The 26,894-nt window shown below is 38.7% G+C and overlaps 1 protein-coding gene across 1 annotated transcript; it reads left to right on the top strand.

Moving 5' to 3' along the window:
• The first annotated feature begins 3,143 nt into the window (after positions 1-3,143).
• On the top strand, positions 3,144-12,728 carry LOC106653120 (spidroin-2-like). Its single transcript, XM_014372376.1, has 6 exons — positions 3,144-3,168; positions 7,213-7,241; positions 8,306-8,969; positions 9,064-9,486; positions 9,782-9,904; positions 10,789-12,728. The coding sequence occupies exons 1-6, from the start codon at positions 3,144-3,146 to the stop codon at positions 12,726-12,728; spliced, it is 3,204 nt and encodes a 1,067-aa protein (XP_014227862.1).
• Positions 12,729-26,894: the final 14,166 nt, after the last annotated feature.

The following is a 26,894-nucleotide window of genomic DNA, read 5'->3' as shown; positions in this document are numbered from 1 at the left end:
AACTCGACGATCGGTTAATCAATTAATAAATCGCGATGCTTCCCGAAAAATTATATCATTGAGTAGTTTCGACCAGGTACTTCGGCAAACCTACAAAGCGCTGCAGTTAAGCCAAAAGGCATACAAGGAACCATGATATAGCGTCATCAGCAGCGGCAGGAGCTCAGCTGATTATCTCAGTGGCAACTTCTTCACTCACATTGCGGGAAGATGTTATATTCCACTTGCACTTTCACTGGTTTGTATATCCTAGATATATACCTCCCACGAGGAGAGTCCTTCTATCTTTTTCACTCTCTCGCTCTAGGCACTGCAAATATTCTCCTGTATTTTTCCCCTTCCCTTCCCTCGTCGTCGTCGTCGTCGTCGTCGTCGTAGCCGCTACGAGACTGCAGCAGCAGCAGATCTCTTATGTACCGTCTTGCAGCGCAGCAGCAGCAGCGTCTCTTTTCTCTTTCTAATGCTCTCTGCCAGCAAGCGAGCAGCGAGGCTCCTACGTCAATGGGTCACTTATATCGCCTCGAGGTAGATACACGGTACTTGCATATATATACAGCGTACACAACCGAGAGTAAAAGAGAGAGAGACTCTTTATATTATACTTTCGTTTATAAGATTACGGTCGCCGGCGCGACGAGCGGGCAATTTTTCGCCTAGGATTCATCGTAACTCGAATTATATTATGCTAGCACGTGTCGATGCGCTTCTTCTTTTTTTTCGGTCTCAATTATACTCGCAACACAACGATCCAAGATTTGAGAGAGCTGCTCTATGCGCCCGATATAGATGCACGTAATAACTGATGAGTCAGTTATTGTGAGTGTGTCTTCTGCTCTCGATTGGCTTTCCTTTTTAAGCTGTAATAGAGCGTACCAGCGTTTATCTCGAGGTACACTTTTCACGCGTGCCTAAGTAATAACAGTATAATAACGGCTTTAATCGATTTGCAACAATAATTGAATCTTGTCTTGGATGTAAACTCCGGTTTTAAGAGAAAAGAAAAAAATGTCTAGTTTTAATTTTTGTACGACATTATTGTCAAGACCATGAAGGCTGTATTAAAAACGTTTAGGCATACCTTTTGTAATTATTCAAAGGTGGAGCTTTATGAAATTTTCATATGTGAGTGAACATTTATGAGCGGTCGAATGGTCGAAAAAGTCTATAGAGAAGGGGTATACGCACACACCTCTCATTCGAGTCTGCGTATGGGTTAACAGTACGATCGCCACACAAACGTGAATAAAGGTGAAAAAGAGCGTGTATATATGTACGTTTACGTGCTGATAGAGCGCGAGAAAAGGTAGGGATGCAACTAGTGGAAGCTTGACTCTTTCTCGTTCTTGCACTCACACTCTCGGCACTCGCTTGGCAAAAAGAGAAGGACGAAGGACGATTACAACAAGCGAGCAAGAGAGAGAGAGAGAGCTATATTCCATATATCGTCATCATCCCTGCACACACTCGTGAATCGCACTTACACACTCACACGTGTACCTATATACACATAGCTTAGCTTGTACGATCGGCAGCAGCAGCAAAGGCAACAATATATAGCAAAACTTCGGTTGGAGTTGGAGGAGGTGGTGGTGCGGAGGAGGAGACAGTCGTCGTACCCAAAGGAAGGTATACGCGGCGCGTTGCGGCCAAGTTACAAGCCATACAGCCAAGAAAAGAAAAGAGAAGAAGAAGAGGTAGCTACTACTACTACCTGTGGGGTGGTAGCGCCGCGCAGCACACGCCATCCTCCCAGGCGCCTCCACAGCGCGGGGCCCTATATATGATCACGACGACACCTTCTACAATCAGTCAACGGTCTGGCTCGCCAGCTGTAGATCGTTAGCCGTGTTATATTATATTATTATATATATAAAGAAATTATATATAGAGTTTCAGTATCGAGAAAAAAAATCACCTCGGCTTGGCTTGGCCAGTTTTCATATTAAAAATATTCTAGCATTTTTCGAGCGAGAAAATACCAGAAATATTTTTTAACCGAGGGCAAACAGCCACTGTAGTTTATCGTTTCATCGGGTGAGTGTTGTCGTTCTCGTCGGATTGTGCGAGCTTGCAGGAATGGACTTGTTTTCTGGCTTTTTTTTTTGTAAAATTTTCAAGTGCTTTATTGACTTTTGAGCGAGGAAATCGAGACTGTGATTTTTTTTTCTCGAAAAGTGATCATATTTTTTCCTTATCTGTGAACATCTATTTTGCATGATTTTTGTTTTTACTAGAGATTGACAATTTAAAAAATTATTTTATATCTTTTATCATTTATCATCGAATAATTAATGATCAATCTAATCTCAGACGAGCTGTATCTAATTTTCCTCATACGAGTTTACCATCTTATACGAATTACAACATACTTAACTTCGTGAAAAAAAATATTGCACATCCTTCAATTCATACTAATTACAACTATAAATTAGAATTCACTCGGCGACAAACACACACAAACACACACAAACACACAGTGGAAAAAAACGCATTGTTGGTCAATGTAATGTATCGACGAAAGCAATTTTTCTCGAATCGACTCTCGAGCGCGTGCTTGTAAAAGAGCAGCAGCAGCATCGAGAAAGAAAGAGAGATGTATGTTGCTGTCGAAAAGATAACATTGATCGTCGCAAGCACTATTTTCTGCATAGAAATACAAAATTCATGAGCACTTCTTTTTCTTAACCAATCGACTGTTGCGTTTCGCAAGTGGCGGTATGAAGTAGATATTTAAAACGCGCGCGGGATTAACTCCATTGGCTTTGACAAACATTGTTGGTCTTCATTGTTTTGTGTACTAAAATTTATTAAAGTAAATACAATAAATTTTTCTAAATAAATATTGACAAAACTAAAGGCTGATTGTCGCGCTGTACGAGAGACGATGATACAGTTGTCTCATCGTTATTATACTAAATAAATTATAGCTTTTCTCTCCTGCAAGCGACAAGATGTTACGATTGTCAATGCCGACAATCAAGCACGCAGTTGTATAATAATAATCCGATCGCGAACTTCGGGTGAAAAGTATGAACGCGCGGTCGAGAGACATTCGTAAGGTTTAAACCGCAATCAAAAAAAGTTGTTCTTCTCTCTTCTTTTGCAGCATTTAACAACTGTTAAAGGCAGCTCCAGCAACAAACATGAAGCTGTGTTTGTTGTGGATAGGTGAGTACCAGCACATTTTTCCATACTCTTCTGCCCATATACTTTATTACGCACGCTTACGAATGATTAATGGTTCAGGCGAAATAGTAAAGACGCGTAAAGGTGTAGAAAAGCGCACTTTGAGCTCGAAAAAAAAGAAAGAAGAGTTGAAACACCTTCATTATAAGCAATGCAAATTGCTTCTTCGGAGAAATGACATTAGAATGCGCTCATATCTCACTTATATGCAAATCCAACAAATTCGCGCGATACACGAAACCATTAATCAATCTGCATAAGCGCGCGTGTGTCTAAAATCTATGCTTGTGTATCTTCGCTCGTGTCTACTATTAACTAGTTTTTATCTGTGTAACGTTTGTACACACGCGAGCCGCTCGCGCGTTCAAAATAATAAAACAATTATAATTGAGATATCGGATAGCGGCAGCGCGCGAGATTCGAAAGATCTGACAATCGTCTACAACACTCGCGCTAGCTGTAGCCTGTGCCGATCTCGTGTCTTTACAACCACTTACGTATTATTGTGTCGGTGAGAGAGAGAGAGAGAGAGAGAGAGAGAGAGAGAGAAAGAGAGAAACGAGAGGAGAAAGAGATAAAATTATATAATAGATTATTAGCTACGTGCACTATTGCCATTGTATGATCTATCAAGTCGCGACGACAGACAGACGGCTAGATCTCCATAAAGATGATCGGCGAGCGCGGCCCATACATATATTAGATTATATACACGACGCCGGGGAGAGCTGCATATACACACTCGTATATACATTAGTAAACAATCAAACTTGCGCGATACGATCATTGTCATACGTACGTACGTACGTGTATTATATGCAGCGTACTCGTCTGTGTACGGCACGAGTGATGAGCAAATATCGCATAAGCTATTAGAGAAAGCTTCGCTTCTGTCGCGCGGCTATGATAATTTTTCCGAGCATCATCAGCCGATTCTTGGCCAATTCTCGCGCGGTGTAGTATAAGACTCTTTGGTAGATGCGAGCAGCAGCAGCTGCTGCTGCTGCTACTGCACTGCCTGATCTCGAACCTGCTCGAGTGCGTGTTTGACAATTTTTTATTATGCGTTTATTATTATTTCGATGATCGGTTGGGTAATATGGTGCTAAATAGTACAATAATCGTATTAAAAGTTTGGGCTTTTTTTAAATGCCGTCAAATACCGTCTTTTTAAATATTGCGCAATGAATCATCGGGATATTAGGACTGAAAAATATTTTAAATACCGTGTGTGCTATTTATAAAGTCGCATCTATACGAGTAATGCAAAAGTAAAGAAGCTCTACTGGTAATATTAATAGCGCGATGCATGTCGATAAACCTTTTTTTATCTGATCGCGTGCAGGAGTACATAATACATCGGCTCTTAAGTGAGTGCTATATATGAAAGATGTAACTTCATTTTTTTGTTCTGCAAACCCACGCAGCCTTCGATGGTGGTACACTACTTGCACCTAGATATATACCGCGCGCGTACACGGCTTAAAGCATATAAAGAAGCTTTCAAGTGTGAGTCGATCCGCTGGTGTTTGGAAATAATCACGCGCGTTGATATATTGTTTTTCTTCTCTTTGAAGAGAGTCGTTTCAATGCATCTACGAACTGACAGATTTTTCATGTCGGAGAATGTCTCTATTCTTGCGCCGTTGATAGTATATGATACAACGATAGATATGATACGAGGGTGAGAATAATTCTTAAAATGCAAAGTCAATTTTTATTTTAAATTTTCATAGAAATGGAAGTAGTTCATTTCTTTACAAATATTTACAAACTTTAGAATTAATATAGAGAAACCCATTTTATGAAACTCTTTATGTCTAATAAGTGGACTTATACAATTACTTTTATTGCACCACTTGCAGATTTACATATATAGATCTTCTCCATCTAGTGGTAGAGACTGACAGTATTATCATATTTAAAATAACTGAAAACTGGTCTAGATATTTTGAAACAAAAAAATTGTCGTCTTCGGGTCATTCAAAATACTTTTCAAATTTTAAACATAATTTTAATATAAATGTGTATTTAAAAAAAATATTTTCAATCGTAATTTTTGGTTATTATACCATTATCAATTTTGAGCATTCCTATCTGGGGAAATTAATCTGCTACTCTAAGTATTCACGTAGAAGTATCAGAATTGAATTATGATCGTTTTTCTACAGTATAAAGCATACTTTTTTAGCTAATACATTCGTTATCAGAAATCTGACCAAATTTCCCGAAAAACGTGGGCGCATACCGATCTTCGCAATTCGCGTGAATAAATATACGGTTCAGTTCGAAAAAAATCGCTTATCCTCTCTGAAAACAATGAGCAGATTTTATAGGAAGATTCACTCTTTCCACCGGTACTCATTAATCGTTGGAAAAAAGCCATAGACAAGAGTAGAAAAGAGCGAGCGGCGAGTGCGCACAGGCTGCTCGTACACACTCTCGAATGTATGTGTTTTGTCGAAAAAAGGCCCCCGCGACTAGGCGCGCACGTTGTGTGTAGGTGCCATTGCGTAAATATCACTGCATACCTTGCGCTCGCCTAGCTCGCGCTCGCGGCGAGAAGAAGAATCGAGACCGAAATTTTCGTGGACCCTGCGCACGCTCTAACGTGTGTGTGTGCAGTATGCGAGTAGCGGCTTCGACGGTGATTAGCGTACATACACACACATACATATAAAGATACGACGCGCACCTATATATGCAAGCAGCAGGCACACTGCAGCTTTTTCGTAACTTCCTTTCTAATTAAAATAAATAGAAGATAAGTTTCACGCACACGAGCCCGAGGTGTGTGCATGTGCGTCTATGTGTGGTGGAACCATTGTTCGTTCGGAATTTTTTTCGGACTCTCCCCTTCGTGTGCCATCGGTTTACACCCGTGCATACGCGTTTCGTTATATGGAGGCTCGTCGTTGGTTTCTTTATTTATTTCTCTTTCGGCTGGGTCCGATAGGATGAACGCTCGCGCGCGCGCGCGCATGCGACTGCGGAAATGAAGGTCAAGTGTATGCAGCAGACCTACTCTTTCGCTCCCGCGACTTTTCTCTCTCGCTCCTTATAATGTTGTGTCTCTCTTTCTGATGCAACTGTTTTGGTGTATCGTTTCCACTTCACTCTCTTCAATCTACTTCAGATATTTTTTTTAGTTTATCAAGTCACGGGTTTGGTACGTCTAGATTCGTTGATATTTTTTTCTTTGAAAGTGAAGAACATCTTCTTGAGTAATTTTTTTTTTCTCATTTCCATTGTGGTTTGACCCGAACTAGGTCACATAAGTATTTTAGAACTTTTTGATTCAATTCTTTTTTTTTCTATACATATGGTTTCATTGACACCTGGAGCATTAAGTTAAATTAGAAAAAAATTGACTTAAAACGAGCACACACCTCAAATTATGGAACTAAAATTGTTTTATAATGAGATCTAAGTGCACAGATGCATTATTTTTTCTTGGCAAAATTATAACAATGATCCTTCCATCAATTAAGACATAATCATAAACAGCTTTAGTTTACTCATCGCTGACACTCTTCAATAGAGCCTCGGTAAATAGACCAGTAATGCCTAGTGAAAAAAATTTGCAATAGATCACACGCATACCGATGCTGCGGTTTATAAAAACGCACCGGCGCTCGCTCATAACGTATATAGGTATGCTTCGTGAGGCTCGTATGTGTATAAGGCTCGGGAAAAAGAAGCGAGCGCGTGCGAAATTCTCCGTTTCGTGCGGCGATAGAAACGAAATAATTTGAAAAATCTCTGACATAACTTCCCGGTTAATTAATTAAGGACGCGCGAGCATTGTCAGTCCTGTTTCTCACATATGACTTCATCAGAGATTTCTGGCACCTGGCGCGCTAGTCGAGTTGGGCCGAATTTTTCAGGTGTAAAACATCACTCGGTTTACATATCTTCTCTCTCTTGCAGACAAATCTTACACAAGCTTAATGCACATAAGCAGTTATACATACTATACACAACATGTTAGATATATCTATTATTTTTGGATTTCTTTTGTTTCAGCTGTACTGGCTATCTCTCGTACATCATTGGTGAGTCTTTTTTGCATGAGCAGCATTATTTATGTACAATTATAAAAATTTCTGTTAAATTGCGCATTCGCGCGTAATTGCACGCGTCTTCGGTTACACTTGCTTGAAACGGCAGCTGCAGACTAGTAATATGACGAGCAATTAAACATGCAGTTACTCGGGCTTGTAATGTTTATTGCTTCTGTTAGAAGGACTTATTGTTAACGTGATTTATTATAAATTATTTCTGTTGATGGCAAGTATAGCGACTGTGAAATAATAATATTACGCTCACTTGCTCGCGAAGTAGTTATTTAGAAGCTTTATTACAGACACACACACTCTCATATTAGATAATAATCCTAAGCACGTTTTGCAAACAAACGGAATTTATGCCCGAATGAAGAACTGATAAAGCTTTATAACTGTCACGTGCGCGCGCGCGTTCAGCCGAAGATGCTGCTTTCTCTGTGTGTGAAGCAATCGTCAATGCCGAAAAGTTCCACTTTGAGTTTCAGTCATCTGAGACTCGACTATTCTTCCCGCGCCACCGCGTGCGCATATTCTTCTCGGTGGCGCATTTTGCAATCGCGCATGGGCACACCGGCGCATGCATCGATCGCAGACACTCGTGCGAGTGCGATCGCGGCGTCAATATGTTGTTTTTATACACACATACACACATACGCCGCTTGTATGCTCGCTTAAAGTGATGTAATATGCATACCTATATGCCGGTGACCAAAATACTATTGAATAGAGCATCGTGGCTTGCTTATATTTTTGCACGCGTTTCTGTTGTCACACTTAGCCCAGAGACTCCGTTTTACATAATCGAGTCCCTTAAAAATGAAAATATCTTACCATAAAAATGTAAATGAAATGTTACGAACAATACATTTACAATTACAATACATTTACAATTTTTTTGGAATTTCTCAAGAGATCGCTAATTTACTAGTATGAGTACATAATTATATCACTGAAATCGATTACAGAACTTTAATAATAAATTCTGAAATAAATTTAATGATAAGTATACTTTGCATCATGAATATAAAAATTTGATGAATTTTATTGATTAGGCTCAAGAAGGCTATGACTATCCACGGCCAAACAATCCATTGACTCCAGGTAGACCATCGGGGGGTAGTTCGCCAACTACACCATCTACAGAATATGGTGTACCAAGTGGACCTCAATCTCCAGGCAGTACAAGACCCGGAGGATTCTCAGGAACACCGGCACCGACTGGTAACGGATTTCCTTCCAGGCCTTCTGGTAATGGCCAAAGACCCTCGAACGGTAATGGTTATCCGTCAGGCGGTTCAAATGGTCAGCGACCAAGTGCAGGAAATGGGTATCCATCTGGCGGTCCAGCCGGTGGCCAACGCCCTTCAGGAGGTGCCAGTTTTCCGTCGGGTAACAACCAACAGAGACCAACTGGTAGGCCGACAAACACACAAGAGGAAGGATATCCCGATGAAAGACCCTCCATTCCTTTCCCACTTCCAAATGAGAATCAACCACAAGGTCCAGGAGGCCGTCCTAGTAATGGGTTTCCATCGGGTTCAGGAGGAAACAGACCTTCATCACCAGGTGGCTCATTTCCAGGAGGAGAAAACGGATATCCTAGAGGGAGGCCTGAATCCTTTCCAAGCAACGGACAAGGAAGTACTGGAAGTTATCCCAGTGGAGGTCAAAGACCTGGATTTAATGGTCAAAGTCCCACCAATGGAGGGTATCCAGGTAAATCATATCTTTTAAAATAAACTTAATCTATTATAAATTTTTTTTTTCAACAGATATTTAAAATAAATATTTTTGGCTTAAAATTTTTTAGGGGGTCGACCAAGCAGTGAATTCCCTGGTACTCAAAGACCAGGAAACCAACCCTCAAACGGAGGTTCTTATCCAAGTGGAGGACCAAGTGGGGGATATCCCAGCTCTAATACGATACCTAGTTCTGGACAAGGTTCTCAGAGACCATCAAGTGGAACTACAGTAGGTCCTAATCGAGGAAGACCATCAAATGAAGGATACCCAAGCGATCGCCCTTCGATTCCCTTCCCTGGCAATGACAATGGGGGTTCGAGACCAAGCAACGGCAACAGACCTAGTGGAGGAACTTCAAGACCCAGGCCACCAAATGGTCTCTATCCAACTCCCGAAGATGGTTCAAGACCTGGTTCAGGTCCATCAAGACCTTCCAATGATGGACAGAGGCCTGGAGCAGGACAAAGACCATCAGGACCAGGATATTCTGGTAATTTTACCATAATTTTTTTGAAGTTTGATTAAAACACAATTAAGTTCAGATGATACATCATTTTGCTTTTCGCTTTTAATGATATTAAAAAAAATTCATGAATTATGAAAAAATTCGATTATCATTATTGATAGAGAAGTACAGTAAATCAAGCGTAATAATTATTGCAATGAATAAAAAAGAGCAATGCTTTTTGTTTCTTAGAAAAATGTATGAAACACTGCAATTTTTAATTTATATTAAGCATATATTGAATTATATTACAACCAAAATGAATACTTTACAATTTCAGGACAAACCCCGTCGACAGATGATGAGTATCCTGGACCAGCCCCTCCATTTGAGCCTCAAGGACCCTCGGGTGGTTATCCGAGCCAGAGACCAGGTACTCAGACCCCTTCAATTCAGTATTCGGGTAAATTTTTTAATATTTTCACATCATATCGTCGCCCCAACGCAGGAAGGTATCTATTCCAATTCTGTAGCAAGAAGGATTCTTACTCGCGCGCAGAGGCAAAAAGGTATCTAACTCGAGCGCAGCGGCAAAAAGGTATCTAATTCAAGCGTAGAAGCAAAAAAGTAGCTTATTCAAACGAAGTGGCAAGAAAGTTTTGACGCGCTGAATTTAGGTTGGCATCGCAGCCGTAAATGATAATTTTGTTTTGTATTAGAGCAAAAAAGAGAAAAAACAAGTGAGCTAGTGTAATGATTTTCATCCATTTGTAATGCGAGCAAACAAATCAATCTCACCGCGATTTCGACTCAATTTGCCACTTATGGAGAACTTTGTATGTTCTGAGAGGAAAGTAGAAGTTATCGGCTTTACATAACTTTGAATTAAATGTTGAAACGAAATTTTATCATTTACGGCTCCGTTGTCAACCTAAATTCGGCGCGTCAAAACTTTCGTGCCATTTCGTTTGAATAAGCTACTTTTTTGCTTCGACGCTCGAAATATATACCTTTTTGCCGCTGCGCTCGAGTTAGATACCTTTTTGCCTCTGCGCGCGAGTAAGTATCCTTCTTGCTACAGAATTGGAATAGATACCTTCCTGCGCTGGGCGACGATATAATAAAAAATGATAACAACGATGCTTCAATAATCAAATTGGAAAAATGAGATAATTAATAATATGCAGAAAGTAATGAGATGAACGTACAGAAATTTCTGATACTTAATTTTTTATTAACCAAAAATTATATGCAAAAAAGAAAAAGTTGTTTCAATTAAAATGACATAAATTGAAAGTGTTTCTCATATTTTCATATAATGTCTTCACAACAATGATTATGTTCTAGATAACCAAAATTATCCTGGAAGTTCCAACCAAGGACCATCACAAAGGCCAACTAACCAAGGTCCATCTGGAGGTCAAGGTCCATCAGGCGGATATCCTAGTGGTAGGCCTTCTACAGAATTTCCATCTGACGAATCAAGACCGACTGGAGGTTTTCCAAGTGGAGGACAAAGACCATCAGCTGGCTATCCTAGCGGTGGACAGGGTCCCTCGAGTGGTTATCCTAATGGAGCCCAGGGACCAGCTGGAGGTTATCCTAGTGGTGGACAAGGTCCATCCGGTGGTTTCCCTAGTGGTGGTCAAGGTCCGTCTGGTGGTTATCCTAGTGGCAGACCAAGTTCACCAGGAGGTTTTCCAAGTGGTGGACAAGGTCCTTCCGGTGGATATCCTAGTAGTGGACAAGGACCTTCCAGTGGATATCCTAGTGGTGGACAAGGACCTTCTGGTGGCTTCCCTAGTGGAGGCCAGGGACCTTCAGGAGGTTACCCTAGCGGAGGACAAGGACCCTCTGGTAGCTTCCCTAGTGGTGGACAAGGACCCTCTGGTGGCTTCCCTACTGGAGGTCAGGGACCATCAGGAGGCTTTCCAAGTGGTGGACAAGGACCTACAGGTGGCTTTCCTAGTGGAGGCCAGGGACCTTCTGGAGGATTTCCAAGCGGTGGACAAGGACCCTCTGGTGGTTTCCCCAGTGGAGGCCAAGGACCTTCAGAAGGTTTTCCAAGCGGTGGGCAAGGTCCCTCGGGCGGCTTTCCTAGTGGTGGACAGAGACCATCTAGTGGCTTCCCAAGTGGAAATCAAGGTGGTTCAAGTGGTGGTAGTGATGACGGCTCATATGACGATGGCGATTATTCTGCTATACCCGGTGAACCTGGACGTGATTACCCAATTCTCTCTGAAATTCCGGAAACGAGTTTCAGATGCGATGCTCAACAGTATCCTGGTTATTATGCAGATGTTGAAACCCAGTGCCAAGTATTCCACATATGTGCAAACAATCAGACATACGATTTCCTATGTCCGAATGGTACGATATTCCATCAGCAGTACTTGGTTTGCGTGTGGTGGAATCAGTTCGATTGTAGTTCAGCACCTAGTTTATTTTATGTGAATGAGAATCTTTATGATTATACGATAATGGGAAGTCAGCAACAAGGACCTCAAGGAAATCAACCAAGACCCCAGGGACCGCAAGGTCCAAATTACTCCGGTGGAAGTAGTCAACCAGGATCAGGTGGTCCAAGTGGCCCTGGAGGACCGGGTGGATTCCCAAGTGGTCCTAGTGGACCAGGTGGATTCCCAAGTGGCCCTAACGGACCGGGTGGATTCCCAAGTGGCCCAAGTGGGCCAGGTGGATTCCCCAGTGGCCCTAGTGGACCTGGCGGATTTCCAAGTGGCCCAAGTGGACCGGGTGGATTCCCCAGTGGCCCTAGTGGACCAGGTGGATACCCAAGTGGTCCTAGTGGACCAAGTGGACCTACAGGCCCAGGAGCATATCCAAGTGGTCCTAGCGGGCCTGGTGGATATCCAAGTGGTCCGAGCGGACCAAACGGACCAAGCGGACCAAGCGGACCAAGCAGACCAGGTAGTCCTCAGGGCCCTCAAACTGATGGTCCAGGAGGTTATCCTTCAAGTGGAAGTGGTGACTATCCTAGAGGAAATGAAGAATTTGGAGGTCCATCAACCGGTTACCCAAGTAGTGGTAGACCTCAATCGCCTGGTGGACCTGGTGGATATCCAGGGGCACAGCAACCATCTTACCCAAGCGGAGGAAGACCACAAGGACCTTCTCAACAACCAGGAGGTGGCGAGGAAGGTTATCCAAGTGGCCAACCGAGTGGTCCTGCCTTCCCAAGTGGAAGACCTGGACCTTCTGATACACCTTTCCCTTCACAAGGCCCTTCGAAACCAGACCGTGAATACCTGCCACCTCGTGCTGGTTGAGTCAACATAACTAAGAAGTAATGAATGTCTATAATATGATTGAAGATGCTCTCAAAGCTAATATACAATTACTGTAAATACACTTTTTTACCTATTAAGTTGAGTGTTGTGCGATGTAGAAAAAAATGCGCCAGCCTTCATAGAAATCGATAGAATTCATTGCGGTTTGTAATCATGAATTGACTTGAATGAACAGACTATTTACTCGATAAAACTGCATGAAGTATTTCAAAATTATAGTACTTGATTTTATAAAATCGTGTAATTTTTTAAGTTTAAGTTACGCTAACAAAGTTACCGAAATAACTTTCAAAAAACTTAAAGATAAAAATGATCATTCCGTTTTATTAAACAAAACGAATAATCATTTTTTTCTAATTTTATAAGTATTATTAATGCTTATTTACATTCATAATTTTTTACGAAAAGTTACCATCATTAATATCACCATCAATGAATTACATAACGCTAGAACGAGGCAACGTGATCATTATTCACCGAGTTTTATGGAGAAATTGTAAATAATGTTACATTTTCATTCTGTGAAGAAATGGAAAAGATAATTTCAATTCAAGCATTAGCTCGTTCTCTCATAGGAGTATATTTTTTATAATTTAGCCAGTACATTACGTATACTCTTTTAATGATTTTATACAATTTATAATTCATAAATAAATGGTTTAAGACTTCAGTGTGGAATGCCATTATGTATATTTTATACGCGAAATAAAGAAAACACCTCTGCAAGTCATGTGCCATTCAATTTTGGAGCCTATTTTTAATCTCAATTCGATTTTCAATAATTTCAGCTATATCATCCATTTATTGTTATTTTTCTCTCTCCTTTTTTTGTTCAAACAACTTGACATCATCATCAAGGTCACCGATGTAATTAGTTTACATGCGTCCGAAGTCGTAATAAATGAAGAAAAATCCACACCAGACAGAGGACTCACGGTATAATGCAAAAATTACGAAGAAACCCATGTAAAGGCACGCAATGTCACGACTGTAGGCGCGAGATTGATGCACATTCTTACGACCGCAGCAGCGAGCGAGCGGTGCATGGATGATGCGCGCAATACTTTGGGCTAGGCGCAAGTAGCAGTAGCAGCAGCAGCATCCTCTATGATTCTCTAATTATGTACTTCGCGCGAGTGAGGAAAATATAAAACTTGCAATAGCAAATTGCTCGACGTTATGTTATGTATGTAGAGAACCGCTCATAATTCCTGTCGAGCGCAATGGATTCCTCTCCCAATGATTTGTACAGGGCGGGTACGGGCACGATGCACGGCTCGCACACACGCACGCAATTCTTAAGTAATACGTTAATCGTATTGACGTGAACGCGAACTTTGCCGTGACTCGAGGCGCCACGAATTATTTACACACGCGCGCGCGCACACGCTAGTTTGATTATTGCAAAATTTTTATTGTGTATGTGTGTGTGTGTGTGTGTGTGATGAGTATCTAATCAATCCCGAAATTTGCGTTGAATGCTCGCAGTTCCGAAACGAATCCCCGATTTTTTTTCTTATGAATCGGTGTGAAATTTCGCACACTCCATAAAATTCAACTGGTTCAGAAGGAGAATTCAACAGTTCTTAAGGTCGCGATTATATTTAATTTTAATTGAAATTGTGTGAGTGAAGTAATTATTTGCGTTGAATGATTGTTGAAATTTCATCGCGTAAATTGTAATAAAATTTATGAGAAAGATTACGATCGATGCAGTAATGAAAAACCTGCATACTTGTGCATAAAAGAAAAACAGTTACGTGAAAGTATGCATCCTTTAAATGACAACTTAATCGATCTCGAATCTCATATTTTTTACACAAATGCGAGCCTTACGCTCGAAACAAAGAGAAAAAATAGTAAAAACGAGCCGCGCGCACTTGCTCGGCGTTACACAAAAATCTGCATGAAAAATATTGTAATAAACAGGCAAGTAGGTCAAGTCGGAAGCATACATTATTTAAACATGAATAGAGTTCGCGTCGGTGAGATATTGCGGTTAAACAAGGATCCACCACAATCGGGGCAGCTAACGACATTCACGATCGTTGCATCAGCTGTGCAGTGTGCAGCGCGCGAGCCTCGGCGCCGTTATATGCATACGTATAGTTTTTGTTTCCGTCGTTCGATCTTTACTCGTCATATGGCTAGGCGCAGAGACATCGCGAATAGTTTTCTCGAGCCTGCATTGATCTCTCGCTACTTTGATTTTAGATCTAAAATACACGTGCTTTATAGATACTTTTGCGGTTGTGTATCATGCGTATGCGTGCGTGTGTGTGATTTTGTGTGGGAATGGATGCAATTTATACACGCTTCGTTTGATATGTGCGCTCATCATCGTCGTCTCGAAGCGGGGGCTGTGATCTCGCAAGAAACTATATTTACAGAGAAAGATAGACCGTGTGTGGCACTCAGTAGCTTGCGCAGAAGATCAAGAGAGCAAAGAGGCGATACAATCGAGAGTCTGAGGAAAGTATGTACAATGCAACGCGCGCCTATGCACATGCACGTTTCTGCCTTGGATACTTCGGCAAATACTCTTTCATTTTTTATTTTTTCTACATTTTTTCGACTCTTAGAAAAAAATTAAGTTTTTTTTTTGTAATTTAATTTGATGATTTTCCAAACTCTTTTGTATCCCTATGATCTTTTTTTATTCTTAATGAGATTGAACGTGGTCAATTCTATAAACGAGTACAATAAATGTGTCTGCGACTTTACAACCTAAATAATACTCACGTGCATCCATATGTATACATCGCTGCCTTGTCTAGTATATAAGATAATTGGATAATTTTTCCAGTATATTACATTGCACGTTTGTCTCAAGTGTGGCTTAATTGCAATCTATTTCATAATCACTTTAACACGTTCGCATCGCATCATCATCATCTTATACACCGAACACGTATGAACAGATACACAGATATACACTATCGCTAGCTCGACAGAGAAAATGATAATAACAACAATAATGCGCAGAAATTCTTCTTTTTGTTAATAACAAAGATGCATTTTCGCAAGTCTCGTGAATATGATTGTTCAATTTTTAATATTTGCTGAGCATCGTCGATACCACAAAGATCAATTTTCGGAATCTTCTTCTCGTGTCTCGCGTTTATGCTCTACCCGTGCAATATGCACATTTGGATAATTACGTACGACTCGAAAACTCGAATCCAGTCATTAATCTTGATTTTCTACACACACTTACACTCTGTATAAGTTAGCCGGTCATATCTTTCTTTGCGATTAAATCGTCAGCAGTTAAAAATCGTACCTGCACTCGTACTTGCGCGCGGGTTTCGTAATAATCCAATAATGTAACACTCATCGAAGTATTACATTCATCCATCATCTTCAATCCGTGACAGCCTATCGATCCTCGCGCGTGTCACGCATCCGCGCGTAAATTTATATTACACGCAACTTCGTGTGTGAAGCACCTATCTGAAACCCTCTGCCATGGCTCTCGTACGAAGACGACGCGTGCCAAACATCCTACTTATGGCCTTAACTCGATTTCAACTCATCCGTACGGATACCTGTCGCAAAAAGAGTTGCAGGCGTAAAAGGCGGTCAACTATAATACCACGGCAATTTAGTACGAGACGTGTTCGAGCTGATGGTGTGCCTAACATGTGAAAAGTACAAGCTCCGTACGGTGGAGGCGGTTAATAGCGGATATTTTTTTATCGAACCATTGAGCTGCATCACTGGTATAGTTTTCGTTTTCGCCATCTTAATTGTCTTGAACTTTTCATTGAGCTTTGGATCTTTCTGGAATAATTTATTTCGTCAAGGCTGTATATTTCTAATTTCATTGGATGATTGATGCTTTCGTTTAATTAGTTAGAATTGTAGCATGGATATAATGTGCATATTAAATAACCACGGTCATTTCTATCGAAGAATTTATACATTGAGTTTCATAAATTAATGTATATTACATCTTATTAATGCTTTTCAGTAATGTTATACGTTATGTTTTGATGTACCATTATGTCAAAACTAAACTGAGCAAACATGTCTAGAAATTTGATAGATACTGAAAATTAGTATCGATTTTTACGTAAAATTGTAAGTACTTTATCACAACGTCACAGATATAAATTCAGCGCACGCACTTATCGACTCTCTTTTATTCACAATCTCTCCGAGTATAAATCAAAAGAATGCAAATTGTATTTTAGATTTTCTTCGATTCTCTCTGGGAAACACGTATCGGAAAATCCGCAGCGTTTGTGAAGAAAACGATTCATTTGTCAGGCTATTTTAATTCTTCGCAAACGCACGCGGTCATCTTCTGCCCGTAAATCTCTTTTGCCGCGTTGTGCGCGCCTCGCTTTATATTTCGAAACTCATTTGCTTCTTTGTTTGTGAAAAATTGTACGATCTTGAACAAAAGTCTCGCATCTCGACCATAGCGTTAGGCTTACTTCCGTACCTGCATCATATTTTATACATATCCGTAACTTTCAAAAATCTGCATAACATTCAAAAGTGTTTTTATGCAGCTTTTTGGATGGTGCAGCAGTTATAGTACGGAGAAAAAAATCAATCAACTCGAATATTTAGTACCCAATTCAAATGACATTTTAAATGTGTGTATTTTCGATACTTACATTTTCATTAATTCTAGTATATAGTTTAATATAGTAAGATACATTAATGAATGATGTTTCACCCTGGCATTTGCTATATATCCCTAAACATTTGAAAGAGAAAACTTTCTTATGATTGGCTTGAGGGTACTGAAAACAATCTAATACAGTATGTAATACAATAGCACAATGAAATTTCAAGGCGAAATTAACAACTTTGTATAATTACTGATGTCAGAAAAAAATTATTTAACTATACCTATAATTATAATTTTACTTTTTCTAGTTTTTACCATGCCTGTTGTCTTAGCATCGTTAGAGAAATTTTCTTAAAGACATGTAAGTTTTTCGCACGGGGCACGACCATCGATACGTTATTAATGGTTGTTCAATTTATTATGTTCGAACTTTTTCATAGCACATCGCGAGTGAAGCATGAGTGTAACTGATATTACTAAAATTACGTAACGTACTTATGAGTATTATGATCATACGCCCGAGTCCTCATGAAGTTGAAGATAATAAAAAAAACATAGAAAGCATATGCTATAGGTAATATATATGAAATATTTGCTCGTAAAATCACATAATATCACTGATGTAAAAAAAAACATACATCCACACTTCAAAATGCAGAAGCTTAGTGTCTCTCAACAAGCCACTTGGAATACATTTAAAAAGCACGTGTAATACTATTTATTTGGCGATCGTAGTAGCTCTGAACATTATCAGCGTGTCATCGGAGAGATTGAAAAATCGCCGTCGTCGGCTTATTTGTGAAGTAGCCTCTCGCTCGCGCACATTACGACGACGATGCCAGGGAAAAATTGGCAAGTGACGCAATACTACAACATTCATTGACCTATGTACCATCGCGCACATACATACATACGTACATGCATATGTACACGAATTGCTAAATCGTTCGCGCATACATAACGATAAGGCACGCATGTGTAGCTTCTTACAATTCCGAATGCATAAACGCACAGGCGACGATAATTATACCATCATCGGCATTATGAAAAAAGACGTCTACGATAGATGTTTCCAGGATCAGACGGCTCTAAGGTATCATCCTTTTCCAGAAGCCCTCCAGAATTCTGGAAAAATTCAAACATATTTTGAATAATTCTAAGACGTTTTGAATATGTCAAAGAACACAAATGAATTTTTTCAGATTTTTTTGAGAACTTTTCTGAAAATCGATTTTGACTTTTCGAGTTGCTGCACGTGTGTACGACAAGCTTTTGGACTCAGGGACGTATTTTTCTCAGTTCTTGATCAGCAGCTTGTCAATGCATGTTCTCAGGGCGTATGTACATAGCTCTTACGCGTCGCGTTAGCGCCGCGATGCGAGCGTGCGTAATCAGGGTGCCAACTCCAAAAAAAAAAGAACTAGACACTTTCATTTTTAGTGATTGATTAACCTCACATCATCAGAAATAACTTCATCGAGTTTCTATACATCGTCGCCCCAGCTCAGAAAGGTATCTATTTTAATTCTGTAGCAAGAAGGATACTTACTCGCGCGTAATCTCGATTTTTATGCTTTTCCTCCCTTTTCTGTCGTTAATAAAGTGCTGCGGAAAATCATAAGCGATAGAGCCACAGGCATCGTAGTGGTTCCTTTATGGAATTCACAAACTTGGTTTCCGTTATATATATTCAATTACTCGTAGAAGAGCCGTTGATTTTCAGGCCTAATGAAAAATTATTGTTATCCCCATGTAGGTCGATAACGCACCCGTTAGCGACACGACTTACAATCATGGCCGGAAAATTTCTGGGAATCGTTTATACGAAAAGGATTGACTCCGGCCGCCGTGGAAATTATGTTGAAGTCTTTGTCCGAAAATACTGTCAAGCAATACTTTTTTTTTGTATGTATAAAAGCGACGAATTTCTGATTTGACAGAGGGAATGTTAAGCTCGCGGCTAATTTGCTCGTTTGGAACATACCAAGGGGCCTGAACGATGTTCTGCAAGGTCTTCGATTGAAATCTCTCTATAACTGCAATGTTCGAGGGAGCAGCCGCACCCCAGAGTTGAATGCCGTATGACCATATTGGTTTGATTATAGTCAGGTAGGGACGGAGCTTGTTGTCCAGGGATAATTGTGATCGTGGGCCCAACAGCCAGTATATTGTTCTGAGCTGCAGTCCTAGTTGTTTACGCTTTGCCCAGATATGGGACCTCCAAGTGAGTCTTCGGTCCAGGTATATGCCGAGATACTTGACTTGCTCGACCTGTGGAATGCTGACGCCTCTGAGGTAGACTTGTGGGCAAGTATGTTTTTTTAGCGTGAATGTTATATGGTTTGATTTCGTCTCGTTGATGTTAATGCGCCATTTATCGCACCACTCTGAGATCTTGTTTAGGTGCGTCTGGAGCTTGTGTGAGGCTTCCGTTTGGCATTTACTTGTGGTGAGTATGGCTGAATCGTCAGCGAATGTGGCTGTGAAGATATTCCTGGCCGAAGGAAAGTCCGAGGTGAAGAGCAGGTACAATGTGGGCCCCAAGACGCTACCCTGTGGCACGCCAGCCTCGCAGGGGCACAGGTTAGATGTGGTGCTACCAATTTTTACTTGAAAGACTCTATCACGGAAGTAGTTCTCTAGTAGTTTGGCCAGACTGGGAGGCAAGAGTGACTTGAGCTTGCAGATCAACCCCTCGTGCCACACTTTATCAAACGCTTGTGAGACGTCTAGGAACACTGCATTGCAGTAAAGATTTTTTTCGAAGGCGTTACCGATCTCAGCAGACAGTCGATTCACCTTGTCAAGCAATATAGCCCCGTTATTATCGAATGGGAAAACTATTGTAAAGCTGACAATGCGTCAATAATTAAAATTATTGATTTTTTAACAAATAAATTTAATAATGGAGCAAAATATGGTACACTGAATTTAGCAAAAGCAGCTATTGCAACCGTGCTCCATTATAGTATTGCCAATGATACAATGTTAAAAAAATTCTTTCGAGGACTGCACAGAGTTCGCCCATCAAGACCAAAGTATAATCGCACTTGGGATGTTGATGTTGTTTTGGAGCAGATTTCAAATTGGCACCCGATGAATAATTTATCGCTAGAGAAATTGACAAGGAAGTTGGCCATGTTATTGGCGCTAATTACTGCACATCGTGCTCAAACTATTGTCTCTATAAAAATAAATAATATTTTTCATCGGGAAGGCAATATTGAAATTGAAATACCAGATATTATTAAAACTTCGGCTCCTGGTAAAAAAGAGCCGCTGTTAATTTTACCTTATTTTAAAAAAACCCCCAACTCTGTGCAGCCTCATTGTTAGATCACTATCTTGATGTTACAAAAAATATTCGAGGAAACGAGAATCAATTATTTATCTCTTTTACAAGTCCGTTCAAGGCTATAAGTTCTCAGACGTGGAGTAAATGGATTAAACAGACTATGGGCGAGTGCGGTATTGATATAAGCGTTTTTTCGGGCCATTCGACCCGACATGCGTCAGTATCTAAGGCTCGTGTAAAAGGTGTTGATATTGACACAATTAAGAATGCAGCAGGATGGTCTGAAAAGTCAAATGCATTTGGCAAGTTTTATAACAGACCTATATCAAAGTGTAATTCTGATTTTGCGATTTCCTTATTGAATTATGTTTTTCTATGTTGCGATAATTACAGTGTTGTATTAATAAAAACATTAATATTTAATAATTAATCGCTATGCATCTCTGAACATCTACATCTTTTTTAATTATCCGAACAAGGATCTTGTATAATTGTACATCAAACGAGCTTACCTTAAGTGAAGTTCGATGACAATTATACAAGATCCTTGTTCGAATAATTAACACCCTCCCTTCAAAAAAAAAAAAAAAAATCCCTCCCCAAATATACATCCATAGCGATTAATAACTACATGTATAGCTCTAAAATTATGAGACCTGGATCCAGCGGAGTGAAGAGAGGCAGAGTTTTCTTTTGTTTCTCTAAAATTCGTGGACTTCAGATCGAAAAGGCGATCTACATCTTTTTTAATTATTCGAACAAGGATCTCGTATAATTGTCATCGAACTTCACTTAACGTAAGTTCGTTTGATGTACAATTCTAGAGATCTCTAGGTTTTTTTGGACTTTCGTATACGAAAATGAAAACAGCCGTATACGAATTTTCCCTTCAGTAACCAAACCCTTTCATTACTAGAATTTTTCATGAGGAAGACCTTTGCCAATAAATTGACAGCGGTTTTTTTAAACAGTTTCCTCGCATCAAGACTCCGACTCCTTGAATAAACAATGGCAACTCGATTTATGAAATCAAGTTCTCAAAACTTGAATGAGGATAATACTTTATCGTTTTTTTTCGTATATTTTTGAATGAATTTAGTTGATTTGAATGACGAAACTATTTGAGTAAGATTTAATCTATGTTGTGGAAAAATAAATAAAATAGTTTCTATTCGCATTAATTTTACATTACACCATTAAATTATATCGATACTATTATACTATATTACAAAATTATGTAACTGTAATTTGATATAGATCAGGGCTACTTATAAACTTCAAATTTCCTTAGTGTTTTCCCAAGTTTGACTTGTATTTTTCAACTGTTTGATTGAAATAAAAAAAATTAAAATTTTATAAAAATAAAAATTAAAAGTATCTTACAGCTTATAAATAAATACATTTTACAAATTTTTTTAAAGAACGTATTTAACTTTAAAATTTCAGCCAAAAAATTAAAAATGAATAAAATTCAAATATTAACATGATTTTTTCACATTTTTAGTTTTTTTCATCATTCTATACCATTTTATTTAATCATTGAGATTAGCAAAAACATTGTAAAATTAATTATAATGTTAATTATCGTAGCTTACAATTTGCAAATGTAAAGAAGGCTGACAAATATTTGTATTGTACAGATTATACGTCTCTTACCTAACATACATACTCATAACAAGTGTTAGAAATCGTCAAAATCAAGTAAAATACATTTACTAATAGATAAAATAACGATGGTAAAACTGTTCATAAATATGAATCTACGTAATGAACTTGAATGAATATAATGTGAATGTAAGTTTTCATGTTGTTTATTGATACTCTCTCGATGCAAATAGCTCTTTTTGTCCAGGAACTTTTTTCACAATAAAAGCTATCTTTCAAAACTAATGGATAACAGAAAGCAAAATAATAAAGGTAAGCTTTACGTAACCCCGACAAAAAGCCGATCCGGATTGGATACGCTAATTTGCATCGATTATGCATCGTACCCACGACATACATCTCATCGGTTCATACTAAAACTCAATTACATCGGTACCTGTATCGTGTACGCCTCCGCATGTATAGCTTCATTATTATGGAATCGTGATTGAAGGCGTCAATTTTTACACCGTGAGTATTAATTTTTTCTTTCATCAAATGTTCAACTTTGAGTGTGCAGGGATAAAAAAATCGTGCAATGGTAATACCATTAACGTTGAAGATCACTTACATCTGATATCGGTAGCTTAAACGTATCAGTATCATTTATCGAACGATCATTTATTTATGTACACATGCCTTGCATGAATACGTCGGTAACCCTGAAAAGTACATAATACAAGTCAGAAAGTTTTGCTAAAAAAGGCGATCATCAGTTTACTTCTCTCTTCAATATCTCATTCACGTTACTCCCCGTCTTTTTTTCAATGGCTTTGGTTCGATTTTACAATTCGTTTTTACGGAAAGAAAATCAAAAATTAACCCATCTGTTTCAAACTATATTGCAGCTACACTCGATAGTCAGTGGAGATCCAGCCGCGCAATTCTGCATCGGAGCGCATCTTCGCGTCTGTGACGTAATTATCTCGTATTAGCTTAATTAGCCTCGAGCATCAACTGCTTTCTCGTACTATTAATGTTGAGATCTTTCTTCCGCGATCGTACGTTTGCCTGCTTTTCGTACATTCGAAGATTCAATGCACGGTGAGTCGCGCGTCTCTTTCATATGCGCTATTGAAAATCGTTATGAGATTATAACATAATAATTTTCTTTGTCCATTAGGTGTGAGGTTGATTCCGCGTGCCGCTGGTTTCAAAATTTAAGCATAAATTCTTGATTATAGTGCACGCGTAATTGATGTCATTATTATTATTGTAAATTTTCTGCAGCTACACCAATAAACAAGCAGTTAGTACAAACATAGTTTGCAGCATTACGTGAGCGTGAAATGCGTTTTTACATGTAAATATTGGTTGCTGAAATTTTTGAGACAATTGAAGAATGTGAAGTTCATAATTTTAACACGTGAGTAAAGAATATCGATATAAGCAGTCGAGTACTTGAAACTTTCGATACAAATTCACGCTCGCATTTTTATTTGCTGCAAAATTTATTATTACATGACAGCTATATGATCTTGCAGCGTCTAATAAATGACTCGACATGATCACAAATAATACTTCACGGTGAAATATAATCTGTTATATTAATCTGTTACCGATACTTCCAAGAGAAATTAATGTCAAAATAAACGCATTTTTAAAGTTCAAAATATAAGAATAGATGAAAGTAAATTCAGTAAAAAAAAATTGTCGGAAAAAATAAATGTAAATTTTTAAACTATTTTGAGTAATTTTTTCGGAATAATTTTCAACATTTTCTATTAATAAAATAATTGCAGTATGATTTATGTATTAGTCCAATATGGTTTACAAACAACAAAAATCTCAAGTAGTTTTAAGTTTTCCATATTTTATGGAAAGAAGGCGAGGTAAATACGTTACATCTACAGCCTATAATAACCGACTGATTAGTAGTTTCACTTGGCTCACGAGACTTCACTTGCAACGAGCAATCATGCACTCGTGTTGAGTAGCGTTTGCCCTATTCAATGCATCAGTTAACTTTTTTTTCAAATATTTAAAATTATGTGAGCATATGTAAAATATGAAAGAATTGCAGAATACTTTTGTACACTTTTGTATAGTTACTTTTATAGATTGTTAGCAATACATGGATTTACTCGTGATAAAAAGAACAAAACTAAAAAACAATATTCACTAAATAATAAGTTACATCATTTTCATAGAAAAAATTTTTCAGTTCATGGAAGTGTTATTAACCAATCGATACATGCTATTCAATTTTAGGATAAAAAGATCTTCTATGTAATTTTCCTCACATAGCCAAAGTCCATGGGATACTCACACTTATCAAACTCTCAGCTAATAAATAATTGCTTTACTTCCCATGCACCGACGTCGACGAAATTTATGTGGCTTCTTTCGAGCTGCTGCACTTATTGATGCTGCTCATAACGACGATCGTGAAAGTTATGTTTTCATTGATTGATGAAGCAACCGACGCATCGCATGGGCATCGGGTGTAAAAAGTTTATCGGTCCATTGTTGTCAAACAAATCGACGTTATCTGCTTTGGAGCACATTTTTTCGACTATTACTATTTTCTCAGATTACTCCAATTAATTTCAGAGGAGCAAACCCATAATCGAAACTGTCAGCCCATCGATATTATCCTTATTACAAATTACATGCATTCTCGGCAAAACTCATTTCAGCATTAATTTATAATGTAATGTAAACAAAAGAATCGTCGCAATATGATACGGCGCGAGACAATAACCACCATGCGTGTGAATTTCGATTCTTTCGGCAAAAAAACCATACAATAAAATAACAGTGTTCATGCGCAGAGTGTCCTGTTGGAAATAATCAAGGCATAATTGCCTCCTGACGCCGTTTGCGTTGTGTCAACGAAATTGAACGGAGCCCCATTCAACGAGTGCACAAAGAAACCGCTTCAAAAAATACATATTAAGCGAAAAACCATTATTATTTTCCATTCTTTGTCCTTTGAAGGAGGGCAACGATGAAAAAAAACTTGTCCATCCCTACTTGCGCAAGATCTATTATATATTTTAGTACAATCCGATAATCGACGCGTCTAGGACACTCAAAGTATCTCGCGCGCGCGTATACGCATTCTCAATTGCACTGAAAATGATTGGGTGCTAAGTACCTCTACGAGATTGATCATGTAAAGAAAATACGTGTACGAGAGCGACTGCCGCTGCTGCTGACACTGTGACCCTGAAAACGTAATTGTAAGAGCGAAATTGGAATGAAAGCGAGAATATGAAGACAGTCGTTAAAATTCTATACGAGCCGTGTGTGGCGCGTTACAGACGCGAATCGTAATTGATGATACGAGCAGACGCTTCGTGCCGTTAATCGGTGCATTTTTCTCATTTCTAATGATTACGGCTAATTCATCCACCGCAGCGTGTGTGTGTGTGTGTGTATGTGCCTGTCATTGCTCTGATGCTATACAGCAGGTGATGAAATTCCGTAAGAATTTATGTGTGTATATGGGTACTAGCATGCAACAACAATATATACAAATAATGAAATATAATTAGATGTAGCTATTTTCATTTTTTTAATAACTGTATTGATTCTACTAATGAAAACCGTTAATTCTGCGAAAGCATGCATGCACATATTTTCAGCGGAGTCGCGGGGCAAGAGAAAATTTGAATCATTTAATATGGAGAGAGTCAAAGTTCAAGCAAAAAGATATCTTTACATAATATTGAGTAATAGCAATGCATAAAAATTGTAGGCATAACTTTATTTTACATTCTTCGAAATTGCCTATTTAAGCTAGTCTATTGACAGAATTAATTATTAAACGACCAGATTTTTGCATATTTCCGTATTCCAATGTATTGAACAATTTTTATATTTATATTTCAAATGACTACCGTAGAAAGTGTGAAAAAGCCATAAATTATTTAAATCCTTGTTAAAAGCTCATACAATATGTCAACTCCGAATCCTCTGATATTTATTTTACACAGAAGTTGTAATTGCAATGATTTACGCATTAGAAAATAGCGTCTGAAAAATCGATAAATATAATTTTTGTTTAAAAAAACTTGTTGACGCAGCTTTTTTGTGATTTCAGTCATAAATAATAAATGTGTGTAATATAATCACTGCAACAGTACAGATAGGTCATCTTTTCGGCAAGATCTTCTCTAATTTCCACACATTTCCGTCCTGTCAGTTGTGTCCGTTTGCCGAAAAGTCCTGTGATTCCTTATATACGCGCATATCTGCACTAAAGGATGAAGAAATTCATTGAAATCAGCGATGCGAATAAAAAAGTCTCATTGAAATACGCAAATGGTACTTAGGCGATATTTAAATTAGCTATGAAATCAGCGGATATTCAAACTAACTCTGCAAAGTAATCATACATAAACTTTTATGATGTGAAGATTATGCAATAAGTTAGAAATCAGTTATTTAATTAATAATATTTAACCTAACCCGGATCTTTATCTTTCATCAAGACATTATTCAGAAATAAAATAACTTATACTTTTTTGTCGAAACTAAATATTAAATCACTCCAAAAATAGAATCGTCTTCGCAAAACTTGTAATCTGTCGGGGAATTTTGCTCGTCTCTCGTTGCGACACACTTTAACGATTTGGCACGAACCAACACTTGGCCCACATGACTCTCGACGAGT

The sequence above is a fragment of the Trichogramma pretiosum genome, unplaced genomic scaffold (genome assembly GCF_000599845.2).
Source record: "Trichogramma pretiosum strain Unisexual culture from Peru unplaced genomic scaffold, Tpre_2.0 scaffold30, whole genome shotgun sequence".
NCBI classification, from domain to species: domain Eukaryota; kingdom Metazoa; phylum Arthropoda; class Insecta; order Hymenoptera; family Trichogrammatidae; genus Trichogramma; species Trichogramma pretiosum.
This window is presented reverse-complemented; position numbering and strand designations above follow the sequence as displayed.

What these genes read in the sequence shown, in the direction of transcription:
- LOC106653120 (XM_014372376.1), top strand. Translation starts at nt 3,144, where the DNA reads ATGAAGCTGTGTTTGTTGTGGATAG. An exon ending in CTATCTCTCGTACATCATTG is followed by an intron (nt 7,242 to 8,305) that starts GTGAGTCTTTTT and finishes TTTATTGATTAG; the next exon opens with GCTCAAGAAGGCTATGACTA. An exon ending in CACCAATGGAGGGTATCCAG is followed by an intron (nt 8,970 to 9,063) that starts GTAAATCATATC and finishes AAAATTTTTTAG; the next exon opens with GGGGTCGACCAAGCAGTGAA.